The following is a 24610-nucleotide window of genomic DNA, read 5'->3' on the forward strand; positions in this document are numbered from 1 at the left end:
CTTCTTTTCTTTTCCTTTTTTTCTTTCTTTCTTTTCTTTTCTTTTCATTTTTTTTTTTTTTTTTTTTGACAGAGTGTTGCTCTGTTGCCCAGGCTGGAGTGCAGTGGCATGATCTCAGCTCACTGCAACCTCCACCTCCTGGATTCAAGCAATTCTCCTGCCTCAGCCTCCTGAGTAGCTGGGATTACAGGCACCTGCCACCATGCCCAGCTAATTTTTGTATTTTTTAATAGAGACGGGGTTTCACCATGTTGGCCAGGCTGGTCTCAAACTCCCGACCTCAGGTGATCCACCCACCTCGGCCTCCCAGAGTGCTAGGATTACAGGCGTGAGCCACTGCACCCGGCCTGCAGTATTTTCAAGACGAGCTGGTCTTGAGCTTCCCTCAGGCCCCTCATGTTAGGGATGGGACGTGGTGGTGGCATAGGGCTGTGTCAAATGCCGCCTGCACCAGCAGAGGTGCCACTTTCTGAAGGACACGTGGATGGCTTTGTGGCATATGGCAAGGCCCAGGAGCACCCGTCCTGACCCTGGCCAGACTTTCCCAGCTGCAGGGCTGGGCTGGGTGTCACCCACGAGTCATGGCCTCTGAAGCTAGCGTGCAAACCACCTCCTCCCTCACACCTCCTCAGAGCCCTCCTGAACCCACCGACCTTATGGATCTGCAGCCCAAGGTCATAGAGCTGAACACGCTTCAGCAGAGGAAGGGGGAAACCTTCGGCCAACTTATCTGGAGGTTGAAGCACAACATTGAAAGAGATTGGTGAATAAATAATAATTAGAGACAGATTTTTACCAAAAATGTTCTCTGCAAACTCTATATTCAGTATATTCCCATTTAATGATTTCCAAGACTATGAGGTAGGTGTGATTATTCTTTCCATTTTACAGATAAGGAAACTGAGGCACAGAGTGGCCAAGTAACTTGTTCTAGGTCACACGGTTAGGAAGTGGCAGAAAGGGGATTTAAACCCAGGGAGGCTGGCTTGGGAGCCTAAGCTGTCAGGCATGGTGCTGTCTGGAGGAAGCACACATTCATGATAAGATAAGGAACAGGGCGTCCGCTCCCTGCCCTTTGCCCTGTCCTGCTCTCTGTTGCAGCCAAAAGAAGCAAAGCTTCATGGAAACAGGGTTTAAGTCTTTTGCTTTCTTTTTTTGACTAGGCAGTTGGGCAATTGACTGGGAGATGTGGGTTCAGAGGCAGCTGCCTTGTGCCTTCTACATTAACTTGATCCTCAGTCTTTGACCTGCCTCTTCAGGATGTGGGGCACTTCCATGTGTCCCCCTTTCCCGCTTATAAGGAGGTTTCCCGTGCTCCAAAGAGTTGTCCCAGCCCCCAACCCTCATTAGAGCCCTGGAGGGAGATGAGGCCAACTTCAACAATCCCATGTCACAGGCAGGTCGCTAAGCTCAGAGAGAAGTGGCTTGCCCACGGTCATACAGCCCCCAGGAGAGCCCTGTTTTCCAAGTCCAACTCTCTTTCCTCCAGACAGCAGTGTTCGCTTTTGACTTGGAAAAATCCACAGTGATTCTTACTGTTGAACTTGGGGTAGAGGGTGTTAAGGATGTAATAGTTGAGGAGCGCTTCCAACAGCTCTGCCTGGAGGAGAACAGGAGAGATACATTTACATCGCCACATGGCCACACGGTGGTTCTGTGTGTGCCAACATAGCAAAACGCTTGGAAAAAGCAAACTAGTATTACGTCATGCTACTATTTTATAAGATAAAACTCTTTTGAGATGAACATTTAGTATGCAAGTGAATAGAAAAATTTTGGAAAGTTACACACCCGACAGTCTTTCCTCTAAAGGAAGAACATCAACATTTGATTTGTCCTTAGCCTTATCTTTAGTATTCAGTTTTATTTACAGTGAGAATGTTTTTCCTGAACTACCTGCATAATTTAAAAAATTTAATAAAAACAAAGTAAGTTTCTCTACCAAAATCATGAAACACAACTTTTAACTCCCACTATATGCCAAGCAGAGAGCTCAGAGCTTTACGTGTATGTCTGATTCAGTCTTCACAACAACCCCTCAAAGTTCATATTAATGTCCCTATCCCACATATCAGGAAACTGAGGCCCACAGAATGCAAGGGACTTACTACAAACTGGGCAGCAGCATCAGGTTTTGAATCTAAATGTATCTGAGTCTATAGTTTTTGTTTTTACATTTCATGCTCTGAAAACCCGACAGGATGGATTTTTGTGAAACTTCTTACTTGAATGTTTTACTTTGCGGTAAACATGCACAGATACAATATGAGTGCACCATGATTCACTCCACCCTTTGTTCTCTGAAAGGAGTTAGCCTCAGGGTCCCTGCGTCTCTCCCCACAGCTTCTGTGTTTGTTTCCACTTCGTAAGTGCTTCGGGAAAGTCTGGGAGGCAGGGCACAGGTGGAGGTGGTCAGTGGAGGCCAGCATCATGGAATGGTAAAAGAGAAGCCAACGACTACACATTAAAGTCTACCCAGCTCCTCCTTCCCTCTTTCCAGAAAGCTCTTCTCCATAACTTTGGCCCACACCGATTTTCACATTCTCTTTCCTCCTTTTATATGGGGCCATCTGCTTCACCACTTTTTCTACCTTGTGGAAATCACTTCTTGGATTTACCTGCTCGGCACTTAATCCCTCTTGTTTTGATAACAATCTATTTTCCCCCAGGGAACAACCCTCCTCGCCAGTCTTGGTCTGTATGATTTGGATTTAGCTGACTGCAAATCCTGCCTCCTGGAGTGTAGATGAGATCCATGCTGGGCTGACTTCTGGCCACCGTGCTTGGCTTGAGACTGGGTGCCTAAGATTAGTCCAATGAGAGCTAGCACAGAGATTTTTTTTTGTGTGTGCAAATTTAAAAAAAAACGGAAACTGTAGGAAACTCTGGGGCTTGCTACCAATTGGAAGAGCCTGCCTGAGAGTGAAGCTAACACAAATGAAAACAGAACAGAGAGATGGAGAGAGATTCTTGATGCACTAATTAGAACACCTGGATCCAGCTATGCCTGAAACCTCTGGTCTTTTTTTCATTTATTTTTGCTTTTCAATTACATAGTCCTATATATTTCTCCTTTTTGCTTAAGACAATTTCAATTGGCTTTCTGTCTCTTGCAGTTAAGAGAATTCTGTTCAGTAGATGACTTAATTATATATTGTTTTATATTAGGATATAACTGTTCCTTGGCCCTGTGTCTTGTGTTTTCGAGACCTTTTACACTTCTGCAGGGCAAAAAATCAACTCTTCTCGTTTTGTATTTCCTATTATAGGTGCCATAGCAATTGCTTAGGAAACACCCCAAATTAATTAACAATCTAATCATGTCATCAAAAAAAACAACAACTTACATTGAATAGTCCAACTTTGGATTCTTTCAGTTCCACTTTTACCCTGTAATGAATCAGTGAAGATTCAAAGGTGTGCGCTTTATGCTAGTTTAAGCCAAGCGGGGGTCCCCAGAAGCGAGAATGGGTGGGCTTGAGAAGGCACAGGGCCAAAGGTAGGGCGGCAGCAGGAGTGGAAAAGATGACTGAGGAACTAAAAGCAGTGATACAATGATACCGGGAAGACTGCCACAGGGCAGATGAGATAGTGTCAAAAAGCTCACTCTTTATCATTTCAGGAAGTTAATATAGCTGGCGTCTAAAATTCATACATTAAGAAGTAACAGTCTTAGTGAATTCTTTAACAGTTTGAGATTTGTGGGGGCAGGACCAGTGGGGCAGAAGAATTGGGCCAATTGGGGTGAAATGTAAGTGTCCTTTCCAAATGGTGCCCCCCTTCCCACCAGCTACAGAGAAGCAGCTACAGTATACAGATGGAGTCCAACTGAGCACCCCCATGTGGGTAGGAGGCCAACTTACTTTCCTGGCTTCAGAAACCCAGTGATCTTGCTGGTATTGAAGGTCAAGATGGCGGACACATTAGTGGCCTGGAAATGCCAGTAGAAGGAAGCAGGTGTAAGTGATGAAGGTTGTATGTATAGGAAGGATGATGAGGAGAGACCAACTGTCTCCTCTCAACAAACAGCTCAATGAGCTAAAGCAGGAAATTTGTCCACTAGATTATAGACTCCCAGAAGGCTCACTGTAGGTGCTCAAACAATATTTGAACTTGGACTTGAACATATTTACTTGAAATTGTTGTTTATGATAGCAGTTAAACTTTGAACAGACTACTAAGAGAAGGTATAGAGTACCTACCCTTGGAAAGCTTTAAAAAGGATCATTTCTAGTTATCTCAGGTCAAGATTCAGCCCTAGTAACAACAACAATAATACATTATTATTATTATTTTAGAGATGGAGTCTCTCTCTGTCGCCTGGCTGGAGTGCAGTGGTGCAATCATGGCTCACTGCAGCCTCAATCTCCTGGGCTCAAGTGATCCTCCCACATCAACCTCCTGAGTAGATAGGACTACAGGTGCATGCCAACAGGCCTGGCTATTTGTTTTTTCTTTTTTATAGCAATGGAGTCTTGCTATGTCGCCCAGGCTGCTCTCAAACTCCTGGCCTCATATGATTCTCCTGCCTTGACCTCCCAAAGTGCTGAGATTACAGATGTGAGCCACCACACCCAGACAATAAATTATATTTTAATTTAAAATATATTAATAATGACACTTTTGATAACAACAATATTAAATTGCAGATATCGCCTCTAGGAAGAATTACCCTGGCAGAGATTTGACTTGTTGATTTCAAAAGTCAAGAAACAAGAGAGCAGAGTTCTCCATCCAGGGAGCAAGGCCCCCAAAGGACCCAGCATCCCTTCCCTATTAGACAGAGTCCATCAAAAAAGGAAAACTGACTCTCAATGTTTAATGCAGAGGGAATTTAATACAGGGAATTGGTTATACAAGTGATGGAATTGTTGAGAAGCTAGTAAAGCATTGGTGAGGCCACCCAGAGATTAGCAGAGACAGGAGGCTGTATCCACCCCAGGACTAGAGGAACAAAGAGTGGAGGTAGAATTATGGAAGTCACCATGGAAGAGGCATAGTCACAGTCAGAGACTCTGCCGTGGCAAAGAAAGAGGAAATAGTACTCTGTCTTCATCTTTCCTCCCCACCTTCATTCTCCTGACTGTACCTCCCATTGGCTGACCTGGGTGGAAATCAGAGTGCAAAGAAGCATGGGAAATGTAGTCTCCCAGCGTCAAATATAGACAACAGAGCAAACAGACAAAGACCGGTATACCTTTCTCCCCACAATAGCCCAGACTCACATAGTGAGAGATACATGCCTTAAACAAATACACCTACAGACAGCTACAAAGCATCTTTGTAGTAAACGCTGAGAAGAAAGATAATGGGGTGTTACAAGAAAAAGTGGCAAGGGGCGTAAGGTAGATTGGGGGTAAGGGCCAGCAAGAAAGCCCTCTCTGGGGAAGTTATATTTGAGACCTGGAGGAATTATCCAGGTGGTGAGTGGGGAGAAAAGCATGTGGGGAAAAGGGAACAGCATGTGGGGAAAAGGGAACAGCATGTGGGGAAAAGGGAACAGCATGTGGGGAAAAGGGAACAGCATGTGGGGAAAAGGGAACAGCATGTGGGGAAAAGGGAACAGCATTTGCAAAGGCTCTGAACCTTACCACACTGAGCCGGAAGACAGGCTCCTTACTGGAGCTGGGCAGGAGCACAAAGGCATCTATCTCCATATAGGGGTCCACAGACAGATTCCCAGGGCTGAAGTTCAGCAGTGGAGCAGAGGGCACTGATCCCTGGAGCTCCAAGTTCATGTTGGGGTAGAGCCTGGCTAACTGGGAACAGAATTAGGAGATTACATCAAGAGAAGAAAATATACAAGTCTGCCAGGAGAGGCCTGAGGGAGTCAGATAAAGCTGGAAGTTGCTTTCGATTGATTTTATTTCCAACAAAATTCTCTGTGCCTTTTTCTCCTAGTGGCAAAACTGGCCATCTCTCCATGTCAGACACAGAGTCTGCACCATCTATTTCATGGCTGTGTTGTGTTTCGTTGTGTATGGGTCCTGTGATGGATTAAACTCTATTGGGCATCAAGTTGTCTCCAGAGTTTTGCCACTATAATGACCACCTCCTGTGAGCACCCTTGGCTATTCTTTTCAGGAAAACATTCCTAGAGGTGGAATTGCTGAGTTGAAGGACAGCAATGCTTTCTTTTTTTGTTTTGTTTTTTGAGATGGAGTTTTGCTCTTGTCACCCAGGCTGGAGTGCAATGGTGCCATCTCAGCTCACTGCAACCTCTGCCTCTGGGGTTCAAGAGATTCTCCTTCCTCAGCCTCCCAGGTAGCTGGGATTACAGGTGTGTACCACCACACCCGGCTAATTTTGTATTTTTAGTAGAGACGGGGTTTCACCATGTTGGCCAGGCTGGTCTTGAACTACTGACCTCAGGTGATCTGCCCACCTCAGCCTCCCAAAGTGCTGGGATTACAGGTGTGAGCCACGGCGCCTGGCCAGCAATGCTTTTAAAGCTTTCAGCAGGTATTGCCAAATTGTCCTCCAGAAAAGTGGGGCCCATTTTTTCTCCCTCTTTACCTCTCCCGAGGTTTCTCCATCCCCTCATCACACTCTGCTAACTGGGCATGCTGAGATCAGATGCCATTGTTTTTGAAATACGACACAACTGGATCCCACCATTTCTTTTTTTAAAAAAATATTTAATTTTCTGTTATTATTCTTTTAATATGATATTCTACAGAAGACTTCTTTTTTTTTTTTTTAACTTTTCTTTCTAAAATAGAGACAGAGTCTTTGCTATGTTGTCCAGATTGGTCTTGAACTCCTGACCTCAGGCAGTCCTCCTGCTTTGGCCTCCCAGAGTGCTAGGATTATAGGCGTGAGCCACCACGACCAGCCCTAGATTCCACCATTTCAAAAGTGCTCTTAGTTTTTTGTGTAACTAGAGATAGGTAGGTAATTTGGGGCAAGACTCTTCCTTTTTAGGAGGACATTAGTGGAAAAACAGTACTCCCATGGACCTTTTGGTTATGTATATGTAAAACCTACGTCCTCTTCTAGAAGGGAGACATTTGGAAGGCTGAGGGGGTAAAATGCTTCATTAAGAAGGTAGGCAGAGTTGCTTTTCCAAGCATTTCAGATAAGAGATACTGAACCTGTATATACATAGAATATCATCAGAAAGATATGCATCATCTGGTAATATTGGCAAATTTGAGATGAGAACTGGGGGGTTAGGGGATAGGAGTGGATGTGAGACTTTCCACTCTATAACCTTTTAGATCTTTTGAATGTTGAATCTTGAGAATTTATTACCCATTCAAAAACTAATATTTTTAATAATTTTTTTTGAGACAGGGTCTCACTGTGTTGCCCAGGCTGGAGTGCAGTGGTATAATCACAGCTCACTGCAGCCTCAACCTCCCAGCCTCAGGTGATCTTCCCACCTCAGCCTCCCTGGTGGCTGGGACTACAGCTGTGTGCCACCACGCTTGGCTAATTTTTGTATTTTTTGTAGAGATGGGGTTTCGTCATGTTGCCCAGGCTGGTCTTGAATTCCTGGACTCAAGCAATCCGCCCACCTTGGCCACCCACAATGCTGGGATTACAGGCATGAGCCACCATGCCTGGCCAAAAAATAATTTTTTAAAGAACCAAGAACGTGCCTGGCACCTAGGAAGCCCCCTGTAATTGTTAGCTGCTATTCATTAGGGCACATTTTATGGACTATGCCAGCATTCCTTGGGATTCTTAGATAACACCAATAAAAGATTGGACAAGCTGTAGTCCCACAAGATATGGGGCTCGGCCTCTGTCATTTAGGCTTTGAAGGGAGCAGCACCCCAGCCTTCAGTGGGAGTCTCATCCTGGCCTTCTGACTCTTGGTCAAGCTGAGAGATGCAGAGGTTTTAAAGAGAAACCTCTGGAGTCTAGTAGGCTCGGTCTGCACTCACGGGGAACTAAGGGACTCCTTACCCGTGGGACGAAGGGTCGGAAGGACTTGGTGGTCAGTCGGATATTAGAGTCAGGTGGTATCTGCAGCAAAGAGACACGAAGAAGTTTTAGGGTGCTCCCACTGGAGCTGAAGGTCTAAAGAAGATTGGGGAGACGGAGGGATGTGCAAGACTGTCGCTTCTCCACGGCCTGGGTTACCCTGGCAGGGAGGAGATGCCTGTCCTGCATTCACCCAAGCAGAGTACATGGGTCTCCAGCGTCCTGCCTGCTCTCCCCGGGGGGTAGCTGGTGTGTGGGTCCCACTCAGAGGGTCTGCGAGGGTGAAGTTTGCAGTCACACAGACCTCGGTTTGTGTCCTGACTTTGTGATCTCAGCCCAGCCTTTCTATCTCCCTGAACCTCAACTTCCTTATCCATAAAATGGGGATAACAACAGTCCCCACCTTCAAGTCACTGTGAGGGCTAAACGAACATCTAGCACAAGGCCCAGCACATGGTGAGTGCTCCATAAAACGTAGCTATTATCATCCCACTGAAAGAGGGGCCTGTGCCGCAGTAGGATGGGTAAACCAAACACGATGCCAGAAGCAAAGGCCTGTGCAGGTGTAGGAGGCCATCCGAAGGACAAAACGACCCTTCATCTGCCAGACGGCCCCTGACTTATACCAGGGTAAGCTGGACCACTGTTTCTCCCACCATCCTGACATTATTCATGAGGCCTCAACCTTTATGAAGGGCTTCAAGAAACAACTTTTTGAAACCCAGAAATATTAGAGAAACTGAAGAACCATTAAAGGTGAGATCCACCATAAAATTCAGTCTCCTATACAAAGCTGCATTGGAAACAGTTGTTTTGGGGGTGTGAGGAAGACGCTCTCCTTTTCACCATGAATCATGAAATCATGTATCTTTTTCACTTTAGCTACAAGGAAGCTCCCAGACAGGTTTGAGATGTTAAAGGAATTAATTTACGGGCTCAGTTTCTTTATAATTGTGCTTTATTTTCACTTGGTCTTTATTTCCTTTTCTCTGAAAATATATGCATTTATCACTGCATGTATTATCCTGCCTCATTCACATATATATACACACACATATATGTATATACACATATACACACATATATGTATATACACATATATACACACATATATATGTATATACACATATATACACATATATGTATATACACATATACACACATATGTATGTATAGACACATATATACACACATATATATGTATAGACACATATATACACATATATGTATAGACACATATATACACACATATATGTATAGACACATATATACACACATATATATGTATAGACACATATATACACACATATGTATAGACACATATATACACACATATATGTATAGACACACATATACACACATATATATGTATAGACACACATACACACACATATATATGTATAGACACATATACACACACATATATGTATAGACACATATATACACACATATATATGTATGCACACATATATACATACATATATATGTATATATATATTTTTGAGATGCTGTCTCACTCTGTTGCCCAGGCTGCAGTGCAGTAGCGAGATCACAGGTCACTGCAACCTCTGCCTCCTGGGCTCAAGCAATTCTCCTGCCTCAGTCTCCCATGTAGCTGGAACTACAGGCATGTGCCACCATGCCCGGCTAATTTTTGTATTTTTAGTAGAGATGAGGTTTTGCCATGTTGGCCAGGCTGGTCTTGAACTCCTGACCTCAGGTGATCCACCCACCTTGGCTTCCCAAAGTGCGAGGATTACAGGCCTGAGCCACCTTGCCCGGCCTCATTCACTAAAATATTTTTTAATAAACCTCCAGAAATCATCAGGATGAGAGAAAATACAAATTAGACTAACAAGTCTAGACTAGTAAACAGATCTAGAAAAGCAAAACACAGATAAGCAAGCTGCAAAGTCTTCCACAGTTGTTATAAGGGAGAAAGAGCTTTTTTTTTTTTTTTTTTGAGACAGGGTCTCACTCTGTTGCTCAGGCAGGAGTGCAGTGGCACGATCTTGGCTCACTGCAACCTCCGCCTCCTGGGTTCAAGTGATTCTCCCACCTCAGCCTCCCAAGTAGCTGGGATTACAGGCGCACACCACCACGCCTGGTTAATTTTTGTATTTTTAGTAGAGACAGGGTTTTGCCATGTTGGCCAGGCTGGTCTCGAGCTCCTGACCTCAGGTGATCCGCCCGCCTCAGGCTCCCAAAGTGCTGGGATTACAGGCCTGAGCCATCACACCCAGCCATGGGAGAAAGAACTTTGGCTTTGAGTTTCTTGGTTGCCAAGGTAAAAAGGGAGATTGTGCTAACATATTTTTCTGGGTGTTGATTTTTCTCTTAGCTATAACTTACTATTTGACTGATGTCAACAGGGGTGAAAAGGAAAGAAGGAAGGAGCGGTAGGTTACGTGTTCATTTGAGAGACCTGTTTGCCACCATCCTCACCATGTCATCTGTGATGGAGAAGTTCAGATACCCTTCCTCGTGATAAACCAGGCTGGCTGTGTTGAAGACATAATCCGAGACGGCGAAGTAGACCATTTTGTTGTGTTCTTCAGGAAGGCTCACGACTGGAGCAAGGAGGGTAACTGGGGAACGGTGGTTACGATGAAAGATTTCACCCTGTAGAGGGAAATAGGGTTCAATTGGACTTTGCAAAGCCTTTCCTGGGGCTGGGGCCGGGTATTCCCCTACACAGTCTGATGAAAGGACGCTGGCTGGAGCACTGCCTAAAACCCCACCATTAAAGGCAGTGTTATGTCTTTTAATGAAAAGCTCGCCAGAAGCTTTGCTATATTAACCCACAGGACGTCCTGGCCAGCCCCTCTATATGCCCTAGGCCCATCTACACTCCCTAAGCCCCACTCTGATTGGCCTCTTCTGCATGATGGGCAAGGCAAAGTAGGGGAAGAAGGAGGAGGGAAGCGTTAAGACCTGAGAGGTGTAAGACAGCCGTGGGAGAATCTTAGCTCTGGGAACACTCCCCACCACTCCGTATCACCCGGCCCTCAGCAAAGCGGGAACCACTGGGAAGATGAGGACAGATCTGAAGTTGGGGGGACAGGTGGCCCAAAGGATGGCTGACCCTGAGGGAAAGCCTCACCCACGCAGCCCGGCCCCAGGACCCTCACCTTAAACATCAACTCCAGCATCTGGGCTGTTGCCCAAGGGGCTTCCACTAAGCTATAATCAATGCCGGCGAAACTGTCAATCTCTGTTGTAACTGTGAACGAGGACAGGGCAGAATTAGGGGCCAGGTGACACTTTCAGCTGCTGGAGGAGGGGCAAGGGCTCTGGCTGACTCACATTCCCTGTGACTTTCTTCAGAATCCCCCTACTAGCCCGGCCCTGAGGCAAAGAATTGCTTCTTCAAGAAAGAGACTACATGGATTCCCTTGGATGAGTTAACAGTGGTGGGGGTGTATGCTCAGCCTAGGGCCTAAGCAGTTTCCAGACAAGCACACACACACACACACACACACACACACACACACACACCCCATAAGTCCAGGATTCACCTCTCCAGCCACACCTGGAGCTTAATGCTGAGCCAATAACCAGGAAAGTCAGGCATGTCATGTCCAGAGGGCCCAGACACTCCCCTCCAAAACCCTGAACGAACGAATGTTCCAGGTCCCAGTACTGGGTTGCCGACCTGGACCTCTGGTAAAGGTGATGTCAGCAAGTAACCGCATAGGGGCTTGGGAGCCAAGGCATCAGAGAACATCTCAGATAATTTATCAGGGTCTCCCCCTCCAAGCTTAATGTGTGCACCCTGGATCCAGGGACTCTACTTGTAGATGGCTCCCTGCAGCCCTGTTGGCAATAGCAAGGGACAGCAAAACACCTAAATGTCCATCAGTGGGGGACTTACTAAATAAATGAAGACACATCCATGTGGTGGAATACTACACGGCTGTTAACATAATAAGGTCTGTTACAACCACTTTGGAAAACTGTTTGGCAGGATCTGATAATGCTGAATCTGGGCATATCACATGATATGATGAGCTTGCAATTTCACTCCCAGGCATATACCCAAAGACAGGTGACCACAGGTACTAGGACATTCATAGCAGCACTATCGATAATGGCCTAAAACTGAACACCCCCTAGATGGCCTTCAACAGTAGAATGGACAGATAAATGGGGAAACATCTACATGGTGATATACTATGCAGCAAGGAGAATAAACCAGCTACACTACAGGTGCACGCAACAATATGCATTGACCTCATGTTTTATTTTATTTCATTTCTTTTTGAGATAGGATCTCACTCTGTGGCCTAGGCTGGAGTGTAGTGGCACAATTTCAGCCCACTGCTGCCTTGACCTCCTGGGCTCAAGCGATCCTCCCACCTTGGCTTCCCAAGTAGCTGGGACTACAGGTGCACACCACTGTGCCTGGCTAATTTTTCTATTTATTGTAGAGATGGGGTTTTGCCATGTTGCCCAGGCTGGCCTTGAACTCCTGAACTCAAGTGATCCTCCCTCCTTGGCCTCCCAAAGTCCTGGGATTATAGGTGTGCACCACCAAGCCTGACCTGACCTCATATTTTATTTTGTTTATTATTTATTTATTTTTTCTTTGTTGAGACAGAGTCTTGTTCTGTTGCCCAGGCTGGAGTACAGTAGCGTGATCTCGACTCACTGCAAACTCCGCCTCCCAGGTTCAAGCGATTCTCTTGCCTCAGCCTCCCGAGTAGCTGGGACTACAGGCATCCACCATGGCACCTGGCTAATTTTTGTATTTTTAGTAGAGACGGGGTTTCACCATGTTGACCAGGCTGGTCTCGAACTCCTGACCTCGGATAATCGACCCGCCTCGGCCTCCCTAAGTGTTGGGATTAAAGGCGTGAGCTACCACGCCCAGCCCTGACCTCATATTTTAAAGTTGAACAAAGAAAGCCTTCTGGCTTTTGAAAAGAGACTCAAAATATTGTCTGATTGCATTCATGTGCGAAGTGCAAAACTAATCTTTGCTGGTAGAAGTTGGGATGGTGGTGACCCTGGAGGGCTGGGCAGTGACCGAGGGGGACACCAGGGGCTCTGAAAAACCAGCCATGTTCTGTTTCTTGGTTGGGAGCTGGTTACATGCCTGTAAAAACTCTTTAACAGCACACTTATGATTTGAGCACTTTTCTCTATAAATATGCTTCAATAAAAAGTTTTTAAAAATGAAATCAAGTGGCTTGCACCTGTCATCCCAGTACTTTGGGAGGCTGAGGTGGGCAGCTCGCTTGAGCCCAGGAGTTCGAGACCAGCCTGGGCAACATAAAGAAGCCCTGTCTCTACAAAAAATACAAAAAGTAGCCAGGTGTGGTGGCATGCACCTGTGGTCCCAGCTACTCAGGTGGCTGAGGCAGGAGGATCACTTGAGCTCAAGAGGTTGAGGCTGCAATGAGCCGAGATCACACCACTGCACTCCAGCCTGGGACACAGAGTGAGACCCCATCTCAAAAAAAAGAAATCTAGAACGATGCCTATACTATGTGTATATGAACATACATATTTAAAATTATGCATATACACATAGCTTCGTGAACAAAATAATACATATATGAATGTCTATTCATATACTTACATGTATTTATATTTGTACATGCAAAGAAAATATCTGAAAAGATACACCCAAAACAGAGGTTACTTCTTGGAAGAAAAGTTGGGGGAGAAAAATGAACTTTTAATTTTTACTTTCTTTTTTTTTTTTTTTGAGACAGAGTTTCAGTCTTTGTTCCCAGGGTGGGGTGAAATGGCGTGATCTCGGCTCACTGCAACCTCCGCCTCCTGGGTTCAAGTGATTCTCCTGCCTCAGCCTCCCGAGTAGCTGGGATTACAGGCATGCGCCACCACACCCGGCTAATTTTGTATTTTTAGTAGAGACGGGGTTTCACCATGTTGGCCAGGCTGGTCTCGAACTCCCGACCTCAGGTGATCCACCCGCCTCAGCCTCCCAGAGTGCTGGGATTACAGGCGTGAGCCGCTGCGCCTGGCCCTTAATTTTTACTTTCTATATTTTTGCCACATTTACTATTTTATAAGGTATATATATGCTCTTATAGAAATTAACAGAAATAAAGTGTCCCAGGGGTGGATGGGGTGTCCTACCTGGCAGAGTTTGGAGATAAGGCTGTAGATCGGAGGACACTGATTTGTGGATCATTTCGCAAATCTGAAAAACATGGGAAGAGAATGCCTGAGTGAGTTCCCCAGCTCTGGCCTGGCCCTGTGCTGATCACTGCAGTCACATTATTCCACACATGTGCTCAGTGATCACTGATTGACAAATATTTATAAGTGCTTGTCATGAGCCAGGTACCAAGGAAATAGAAACAATAAAAATATGTAGGGCCCCATGTGGACTCCACTAGGGTCCAGTTGGACTTTTCAGTCTGTCCCAAGGCTGGACATCTGAGCTAGGGGAGTCACTGACACAGCCTGAGGAGGGGGCGCTGGCTGGAGACAGTGCCTGAAACTCCACCATTACAAAGTTTTCCTTTGGGACGTCCTGGCCTCTCAGAATTTAGAGTTTAATAGCAGAACTAGACACTGACTAGAAATAGTCACACAAATAAACATATAGTTAATGTAGATAGTGTTTTTTTCTTTCTTTCTTTTTTTTTTTTGAGATGGAGTCTCGCCCTGTTGCCCAGGCTGGAGTGCAGTGGTGTGATCTCAGCTCATCCTCCTAGGTGAACCTCTGCCTCCTGGGTTCAAGCGATTCTCCTGCCTCAGCCTCCCAAGTAGCTGGGATTACAGGCATGTGCCACCATGCCCAGCTAATTGTTATGTATTTAGTGGAGACGGGGTTTCACCACGTTGGCCAGGCTGGTCTTGAACTCCTGACCTCAGGCGATCCACCTGCCTTGGCCTCCCAAAGTGCTGGGATTACAGATGTGAGCCGCCTGTAGATAGTTCTTAATGGTCATCCTGAACAGATTGGCTGGATTGATCAGTATTCCCCATTCCCGCTGGTACTCCTGGAAGACTGAATCCTGGGGTCTGTAGGCTACTCACACACAATGGCCACCGGTTATGCGGCCTGCTTCTCAAGAGAAGGAAATGTGCATTTCCAAACTTGTTTGCTATACTTGCCACTGTAATCACCCGAATTATTTATGACGCAGCCTTGGGATAGACTTTGAAAAGTCCAACTGGGCCCTACTGGGGTCCACATGAAAGCCTACCACCTGTTTGCTGTACTTGCTTTTGTAATCACTCGAATTATTTATTATGTACACTAATGCAATATCATCGAGAAAAGAGTTGTTTTTTTTTTTTTTTGAGACATAGTCTTGCTCTGTTATGTAGGCTAGAGTGCAATGGCACAATCTCAGCTCACTGCAACTTCCACCTCCCAGGTTCAAGTGATTCTCCTACCTCAGCTTCCTAAGTAGCTGGGATTACAGGCATGCGCCAACACACCCTGCTAATTTTTGTATTTTTAGTAGACACTGGGGTCTCACCATGTTGGCAAAGCTGGTCTCAAACTCCTGACCTCAAATGATCCACACTCCTCGGCCTCCCAAAGTGCTGGGATTACAGGCGTGAGCCACCGTGCCTGGCCCCAGCTATAAGGGTTCTTTCTATGAAAACCTAAGATAAATACTCTGGAAAGGTGAGGTGCAAAAAACCCCAAAAAAACAAAAAACGAAAAACAAAAAAAAACCTCTAAAAACATGGTTAAATTTGGACCAGACAACAGAAAATCTTACGAGGAAAAAAAATCATAAAGCTCAAGAAGGATTCTACACTGGGATGGCTTTGCAAGTGTCTTTAAATTCTCATCGCGGTTAAAGAAACCTGGGATGGAATTTGTAGTAGTTTAATGTTTTATGCAGGAAAGACGAAGGGCAATGTCAATCAAGAGACCATTTTCAAAGAATAGCTGTGGGCATTCACTGACACAGCTCGAAGAGGGGGCATTGGAGATGCTGCCTGAAATTCCACCATTAAAACATTTGGGTTCATACCTCAATATTTTCTTTGTTTATGTGCGATGAGAAAGTCCTCACTTTAAACAGCTCTTTTTGTTAGCCAGCTACCACCTATTGTGCAATGAATCCACATATACAGTGAAGGAGAGGAACACGCAGAACCCTGGCCTAGTGCAGGGGTCACAGATGGCTTCTGTGCTAAAGGGTAAGCAGGCACCATCCATCAGGCACTGCGTTGCTGATGGAAGGGTGATGCTGGGGGCTGGGAAGGCAAAGGGCTATATCTTAACCTCTCTTTGCAGCTGCTCCACTTTCTGGGAGAGGAGTTTAGCAGTGAGTAGCTGCCAGAAAGCAAGGTCAAGCGTGGTGAGGAACATTCGTGGTTGATTGCAAGGGAACCAAGAAACTCCATCCATCTCTCTGAAGACCGCTCCTTTCTTGCCTTTCCTTCAGACAATAGCCCATCAGACCATCCCAAAAGCCTGGAGCCTGGATGCCCCAGTCTTTAGGGACCCGAAGGACTGGGCAGGGGAGGCATGGGATGCCTGAGTTGCAGACACACAGCAGGGCCTCCTAGGAAGGCAGCTGGGGTAGTGGTTAGGGGTGCAGTAGGAGAGTCAGGTAAACTTGGGTTCAAATCCTGCCCAGTTCCCAGTGGCTGTTTGACCTTTGCAGAATCTCTCTCTGCTTTTTGGTTCTTACCCATAAGATACAATGGCAAGGCCAAGTGCTTCCCAGGGTGTTTTTGTCAGTGGTGTTCAAACTAGAGTGACTCCATCTTGAACAGGGGCAAAAGGAGGCTGAGACCTGCTGGGCTGCACTCCCAGGAGGTTAGGCATTCTTAGTCACTGGATGAGCTAGGAGTTCAGCAGGACTGGTATCACAAGATACAGGTCAGACAGACCCTGCTGATGAAACGGGATGCGGTAAAGAAGCTGGTCAAACCAACCAAAACCAAGATGGTGACAAGAGTGCCCTCTGGTCATCCTCACTGCTCATTATATGTTAATTATAATGCATTGGCATGCTAAAAGACATGACCACCGGCGCCATGACAGTTTACAAATGCCATGGCAACATCCAGAAGTTATCTTATATGGTCTAAAACGGGAAGGAAGCCTCAGTTCTGGGAAGTCCTCGACCCTTTCCGGGAAAACTCATGAATAATCCATCCCTTGTTTAGCATAGACTCAAGAAATAACCACAAGTATATGCAACTGAGCGGCCCATGCTGCTGCTCTGCCTGTAGAGTAGCCATTCTTTTCCGTCATTACTTCTCTAATAAACTTGCTTTCACTTTATGAACTCACCCCAAATTCTTTCTTGCGCGAGATCCAAGAACCCTCTCTTGAGGTTCTGGATCAGGACCCCTTTCTGGTAATATTTTGGGAAGTTGGGGAATGAGATAGTGAGTATATATCACCCAGAGAGCAAGCATTCATGAGTGCTTATTCTTCTCCTTAGCCCTGCTGGTCCAGGTACCATCCCACCCTGGTCCAGGTAATTCCCACCCTGAGTGGGGAATTAGAAAGGCCTGCGTCAGGCTCTTAGTTTTTCTGGAAGGAAGAGTATTCGAAGATCTCTAAGGATCAGGGGTCAGGTGAGATCTCCATCCCTCCCAAGACACCCAGCCCTAGAAGGCCTTTGGTAGGAGCTGCTCCACATCCTAGGAAGCTCCAATCCTGATTCAGCCTCTCACCAGCAAGGTGACACTGGGAAAGCTACTCCACTCCTCAGCCTCCTCTGTCCATGTGGAAAATGGCGCCTCCTTCCAAGGTCGAGGTTAAGATCCAATGGGACTGGCCGGGCGCGGTGGCTCATGCCTGTAATCCCAGCGCTTTGGGATGCTGAGGTGGGCGGATCACGAGGTCAGGAGTTCAAGACCAGCCTGGCCAATATGGTGAAACCTCGTCTCTACTAAAAATACAAAAAATTAACTGGGCGTGGTGGCACATGCCTGTGGTCTCATCTACTCGGGAGGCTGAGGCAGAAGAATTGCTTGAAGCTGGGAGGTAGAGGTTGCAGTGAGCCAAGGTCGCGCCATTGCACTCCAGCCTGGGCGACAGAGTAAGACTCTGTCTCAATTAAAAAAAAAAGATCCATTGGGACTGTGCACATGAAGTGCTGAGCCCATTATCCCTGGCCAAGCCACAGGCTCAAGAAATAGCAGCCATTTTTGTTATAAATCAGAATAGTTATACAATAATATATTCTGTATAGCATTAATTATATTCATTTATCAAAACAATAATTATCATGGTACGTGATTATGATAATTATAATTGTACTACACTACTATTGTTATGCACAGCAATATGGCAACAGGGTGCCTGAGTAAGTTGGCATATTTCTCAAGGTCACTTAATCCCAGGGACCCAGAACCAGAAAAGAAACAGCACAGCTGGCCACACCCAAAATATGGGGTTTGCCTGCTGTTCCTGCTTCAACCACGAGGGGACACTCAAAGCCAAACCAGAGGTTGGACCTACAGACCGGTGTGTGTGTGCACGCGCACGTGTGTGTGTTGTGGGGGGTGTGGGGTGTGTGTGGGTGGTGTGTTTGTGTGTGTGTAGTGTGTGGTGTGTGCGTGTAGGGGGTGTGGGTGGTGTGGGGGTGGTGTGTTTGTGTGTGTAGGGTGTGTGCGGTGTGTGTGTGTAGGGGTGCGTGTGGTGTGTGTGGGTGTTGTTTGTGTGTAGGGTGCATGTGGTGTGTGTGTGTGTTGGGGGTGTTTGTGTGTGGGGTGTGGTGTGTGTGGGGGTGTGTGTGGAGGGTGTGTGGGGGAGCTGTGGTGTGTGAGGGGTGAGTGTGTGGGGGGGGTGCAGGGTGTGTGGGTTGTGTGTGTGAGGGGGTTGATGTGTGTGCTGTGTACGTGTAGGGTGTGTGTGTGGTGTGTTAGGTGTGTGTGGAAGGGTGTGTGGGGTGTGTGGGGTGTGTGTGGGGGGGTGTGTGGGGGTGTGTGTGAGGGTATGTGGTGTGTGAGGGGGGTGTATGTGGGGGTGTGTGGTGCACGGGGTATGTGTGTGGTATGTGTGCGGGTGGTGTGTGTATGTGTGGGGGGTGTGTGTGTGGTGTGTGTGGTGTGTGGGGGTGTGTGTGGGGTGTGTGGGTGGTGTGTGAGGTGTGTTGTGTGTAGGATGTGTGTAGTGTGTGGGTGGTGTATGGGGTGTGTGGGGGGGGAGTGTGTGGGGGTGTGTGGTGTGTGAGGGCTGTGTGTGGGGGGTGTGTGGCACATGGGGTATGTGTGTAGGGTGTGTGTGTGGTGTGTATGGGGGTGTGTGGGGTGTGTGTGTGTAGGATGTGTGTAGTGTGTGTGTGTGTGGGTATGTGTGGGGGGTGTGTGGGGGGTTGGGGTGTGTGGGGGGGGTGTGGGGGGTGTGTGTGTGTGTGTGTGTGTGGGTATGTGTGGGGGGTGTGTGGGGGGTTGGGGTGTGTGTGGGGGGTGTGGGGGGTGTGTGTGTGTGTGTGTGTGGGTATGTGTGGGGGGTGCGTGGGGGGTTGTGGTGTGTGTGGTGTGTGTGTGTGGTGTGTGTGTGGGTATGTGTGTGGGGGGTGTGGGGTGTGTGTGGGGGGTGTGGGGGGTGTGTGGGGTGTGTGGTGTGTGTGTGTGTGTGTGTGGGGGGGGGGTGTGGGGGGTGTGTGGGGTGTGTGGTGTGTGTGTGTGTGTGGGGGGGGTGTGTGGGGGGTGTGTGGGGTGTGTGGTGTGTGTGTGTGTGTGTGGGGGGTGTGTGTGTGTGTGTGTGGGGGGGTGTGGGGGGTGTGGGGTGTGTGGTGTGTGTGTGTGTGTGTGTGTGGGGGGGGTGTGTGGTGTGTGTGGTGTGTGTGGGTGTGTGTGTGTGTGTGTGTGTGGGGTGTGTGTGTGTGGGGGGGGGTGTGTGTGGGGGGTGTGTGGGGGGTGTGTGGGGGGAGTGTGTGGGGGGTGTGGGGTGTGTGTGGGGTGTGTGGTGTGTGTGTGGGTGTGTGTGTGTGGTGTGTGTGGTGTGTGTGGGGTGTGGTGTGGGGTGTGTGTGTGTGTGTGTGGGGGGGGGGGGTGTGGGGTGTGTGTGTGGTGTGTGTGGGGGGTGTGTGGGGGGTGTGTGTGGGGTGTGTGTGTGTGTGTGGTGTGTGTGGGTATGTGTGGGTGTGTGTGTGTGTGTGGTGTGTGTGTGTGTGTGTGGGTATGTGTGGGGTGTGTGTGTGTGTGTGGTGTGTGTGGGTATGTGTGGGGAGTGTGTGGGGGGTGTGTGTGTAGGATGTGTGTAGTGTGTGTGGTGTGTGTGGGGTGTGTGTGTGGGGGGTGTGTGGGGGGTTGTGGTGTGTGTGTGGTGTGTGTGGGGTGTGTGTGTGTGTGTGGTGTGTGTGTGTGTGTGTGTGGTGTGTGTGGGTATGTGTGGGGGGAGTGTGTGTGTGGTGTGTGTGGGTATGTGTGGGGAGTGTGTGTGTGTGGTGTGTGTGTGTGTGGTGTGTGTGTGTGTGGTGTGTGTGTGTGTGTGTGTGGTGTGTGTGGGGTGTGTGTGTGTGTGTATTTTTCCCTTTCCTCCTTCATCACTTTCTCCCTTCCCACAGTCATTGCTACAGGTACCCTTTGGCTAATATCTCAGAAACAGGAGTTTAGGATGACTGAGTGTTTAGAGGAACTGAAAGTTAACACGACGTCTTTTTGATTTAGTCAAAAATGATACACTCTGAAGATTTCACATATTCTTTTTTAACAGGCCACTCTGACAGTGTTGCTGCCTCCCCATCTAGGGCTGGTGCTCACGAGCTCCCCCAGTTCCCACCTGGCCCACGCCCTGGCTGAGCTTTCCTGCCTGGTCTCCTGCAGGCACCTGAGGAATGGTTTCCTCTCGGACCTTGGTGGAATGCAGGGCAGTGTGGGGCACGAGCAAGGTGGAGCAGAGGGAGGGGCTGGAGTCTCTGTTTAGCCGCTACTGTTTAACCCTTGGTCAAGCAGTTGACCATTTTCTGCCAGACTGAACGGACTTGGAGCTTTGTCTCCAGCGTGCCCCACAACAGCTCCATGACCTGGGCAAGTGACTTGTCCTCCCTGGGCCTTGGGCCCAAGTACATCCAAACCCATGGCCTGGTCCAGGGCCAGCAATCAGTGAGGTCTTCCATTCAGCCCTCGTCAAGTTCGGGGGGGGCCAGAGGCTTGGACCTTCTTACCCTGCTCTCCAGTACTTTCTGGAACTTGGACTCGATCTGGTTGTGGAAGAGGTTCAACAGCCACCTGGGGAGAGAAGCACAGTCTGCCACTGAACTTGGGGATGGCCGAGTGCTTGGGAAAGCCAGGCCCTGGTCCCTGGCCAGGCCAGTCCACAAAGGGAGCCCTCTCCACCCCTTCCTGGCGCCCTGCTGTGTCCCAGCACATCCAGCCTGATTCGGTGTGTCTGGTTTCCCAACACCTGCGGCACCCAATCGCATGATCACATTCAGTAGATTTGGGGAAGTGCCTTGAGAATCCACATTTTTCTTTTCTTTTCTTCTCTGGGAGGGGGTGAGGGATAGGATCTCACTCTGTCACCCAGGCTGGAGTGCAGTGGCACAATCTCAGCTCACTGCAACCTCTGTCGCCTGGCTTCAAGCCATCCTCCCAACTCAGCCCCTGAAGTAGCTGAGACTACAGGCATGCGCTATCATGCCTGGCTAATTTTTGTATTTTTTGTGGAGACAGGGTTTCACCATGTTGCCCAGGCTGGTCTTGAACTCCTGAGCTCAAGCGATTTTCTGCCTTGGCCTCCCAAATTGATAGGATTACAGGCGTGAGCCACCACACCTGGTCACACTTTTCTAATCAAGGAAACTGAGACTAGAAGAGATGAAATGACTTGTCCAAGGACTTGTCTATTTTTTGCAAACTCTCCTTCAACCAAAGTTTCTGTGTTCCTCCAATAGCTAGATTTCATTCACCTGACAAGGGTCAGGTGAATGAAAGTTTATTTTTTTTTTAGTGAAAACGATGCACCAATATTCCTGGCTTCAGTCTGTTCATCTCAACAGGGTTCGCCAGAGAATGGTCTTCAAGTGCCTGTGCAAGCCACCTGGATCATTACAATTATTGGAGGCCAGGCTGAGAGCTGGATTGGCCGGGAGCTGCAACCAGGAGTCCAGCTGGCAGTGCCCTGATGGAAACCTACCCCAAGTCTCCCGACATGTCCACCTCCACGTCAGCGATGTCACTGCTGCAGCTGGAGGCAGTAACTGTGGGCCTCCCCGAAGACTCGCTGCCCAACAGGAGGTTGACGGAAATGCTGATGCCCTTGACACTCACATCAAAGGAGCCCTGTAGTTTGCTGGAGGAGATAAGAGAAGCCATGGTTGGTTCCTAGACCAGGGTCTGCTACCATTTGTGGGGAAAATAGAAGGCTCAGTTCTTACCTCCAAATACGTGGGGCTGAGTAGAGATTTAAGAATAATAAATAAAGCCATAAAAGATCTAGAAGAAAGCCCGGATCCAGTATTTACAGGCAGGGCTGGATGAAGGCCTTTCTAGGCAACATCCAAGTCTCATTAGCCATAAAGGAAATCCTTGATAAACTTGTCGGCATAGAAAATTAAAACTTTAGTGGACAAAAAAAATGCCATATGTAAAGTAAAAAACAAAATTGCAGTATGAGACATCTAAAGAGCCAATTTCCTTAATATATGAGCTTATTTCCTTAATATACAAAGAACAAGCCAATACAAATTAACAAGAAAAGAAAAAACAACTCAAAAGAAAAAAAAGATATGAACAGGAAATGCAACAAAATAAGCATGTAAAAGTCATTAAAAATGAAAATAACAATGACACCAGTTCTCGCCTATCAGGTTCAAAAATCTTTTGAAGTTTTAATACTCAATGCTATTGAATGTATGAGTAAACAGAAGTCCCAGACGCTGTGGCTGAGAGAGCACATTGGCATAAGCTTTCTGAAACACAAATCAGTGAGATCTCTCCTCGTTCTAACACACATACTCTTTGGCCCAGTAATTTAACTTCTAAGCCTTTATCCCATAGCTCTTCCTGCCAAGATATATGCGTGGTGTGGGGCAGCTCACTGAAGCATCATAGGCAGTAGCAAAAAAAAAAAAAAAAAAGAGGAAGCAACCTACATGTTCACTAGCAGCGACAGGTTGAATAAGTTGTGGGAACCCAATGTTATGCAGCCTTTGAAAACAATGGGGCAAAATGTGGTCTATTCCAGGAGTCCCCAACCCCAATGGTGGTTGTCTGGAGCAGGGGGAAGGGAAATGGGGAATGATTGTTTAATGGGTAAGGAATTTTCTCTTGGGATGATGAAAATGTTTTGGAGTTAGATAGGGGTGGACATTGCAAAATATTGTGAATGTACTAAATGCCACTGAATGTATACTTTCAAATAATCAGTTTTATGTTCTGTGAATTTCCTATCAATTTTTAAAAGCACGTTCAAAAAAGTGAAAAAAAAATGAGGTAGATAGTCATATGCCCATATAAAGAGATATTTAAGATACTGCAGTGACAAAAGCCAGGGTAGGAGAGTGTGGCCAGTTCCTTTCATGGAACTAGAACGAATGTGCATATGTAGGTGACATATAAACTGGCCATCTTTCTAAAGCAATAGAATGAGAGCCACACATGTAATTTTAAATTTTCCAGAAGATACATTAAAAAGACAAAAAGAAAGAGCTGAAATTAATTTTAGTAATACATAGTATGATTTCAACATGTAATCAATATAAAAAATATTAATGAGATTTATTTATTTAAAATAAATAAATAAATAATTTTAAAAAATTAGCCAGATGTGGTGGCTAATTTATTTTATTTAATTAATTAATTAATTAATTTTTCTGAGACAAGGTCTCACTCTCTTGCCCAGACTGGAGTGCAGTGGCGCTATCTTGGCTCACTGCAACCTCCGCCTCCCAGGCTACAGCGATTCTCCTGTCTCATCCTCCCAAGTAGCTGAGATTATAGACGTGCACCACTACGCCCAGCTAATGTTTGTATTTTTAGTAGAGATGGGGTTTCACCATGTTGACCAAGCTGGTCTTGAACTCCTGACCTCAAATGATCCACCTGCCTCAGCCTCCCAAAGTGCTGGGATTACAGGCATGAGCCACCGCGCTCAGCTGCTGTCTTTTTTTTTTTTTTTTAATACTAAATCTTCAAATCCAGTGTTGCATACTTAGAGTAGATCTCAACTTGTACCAGGCACTTTTCAAGTACTCAGTAAAGGCATGGCTGGTGGCTACTATTTTAGGCAGTGTAGGTCTGAAGTATAAATATGGTCATGTCACCCATATTTGGGCTGTTCCTTCTGTTATGGGCTGCTCTGTGTCACCACCTGCCTCCCAAATTCAAATGTTGAAGCTCTGATCCCCAGTACCTGCGAATGTCACAGTATTGGAGATAGGCCCTTTGAAGAGGTGATTACATTTAAATAAGGCCATTGGGGTGGGCCCTAATCCAATCTGACTAATGTCTTTATAAAAAGAGATTAGGACATACAGAGAGAAACGGGGTTTCTTTTCTTTCTTTTTTCTTTTCTTTTTTTTTTTTTAGAGATGGAGTCTCACTCTGTCCCCCAGGCTGGAGTGCAGTGGCGTGATCTCAGCTCACAGCAACCTCTGCCTCCAGGGTTCAGACGATTCTTCTGTCTCAGCCTCCTGAGTAGTTGGCATTACAGGTGCCTGCCACCACACCTGACTAATTTTTAAATTTTTTATTTATTTTTCATTTTTAGTAAAGACTAAGTTTTGCCATGTTGGGCAGGCTGGTCTTGAACTCCTGAACTCAA

General features: G+C 46.8%; 1 protein-coding gene across 1 annotated transcript in view; it reads right to left on the minus strand.

The window, feature by feature from the left end:
- The window catches only part of LBP (lipopolysaccharide binding protein), a 32567-nt gene that overhangs the window by 2676 nt on the left and 5281 nt on the right, over positions 1-24610 (minus strand). The window contains exons 4-14 of the mRNA XM_055265187.2: positions 21983-22138; positions 21012-21075; positions 14041-14104; positions 11064-11155; positions 10378-10554; positions 7915-7974; positions 5592-5759; positions 3864-3931; positions 3348-3390; positions 1537-1600; positions 654-730 (exon numbers count right to left, since the gene is read on the minus strand). Of these exons, the coding sequence (XP_055121162.1) occupies positions 654-730; positions 1537-1600; positions 3348-3390; positions 3864-3931; positions 5592-5759; positions 7915-7974; positions 10378-10554; positions 11064-11155; positions 14041-14104; positions 21012-21075; positions 21983-22138 (1033 nt within the window). The remainder of the gene's footprint in view (positions 1-653; positions 731-1536; positions 1601-3347; positions 3391-3863; positions 3932-5591; positions 5760-7914; positions 7975-10377; positions 10555-11063; positions 11156-14040; positions 14105-21011; positions 21076-21982; positions 22139-24610) is intronic.

Source organism: Symphalangus syndactylus, chromosome 24 (assembly GCF_028878055.3).
Source record: "Symphalangus syndactylus isolate Jambi chromosome 24, NHGRI_mSymSyn1-v2.1_pri, whole genome shotgun sequence".
Classification (NCBI taxonomy): domain Eukaryota; kingdom Metazoa; phylum Chordata; class Mammalia; order Primates; family Hylobatidae; genus Symphalangus; species Symphalangus syndactylus.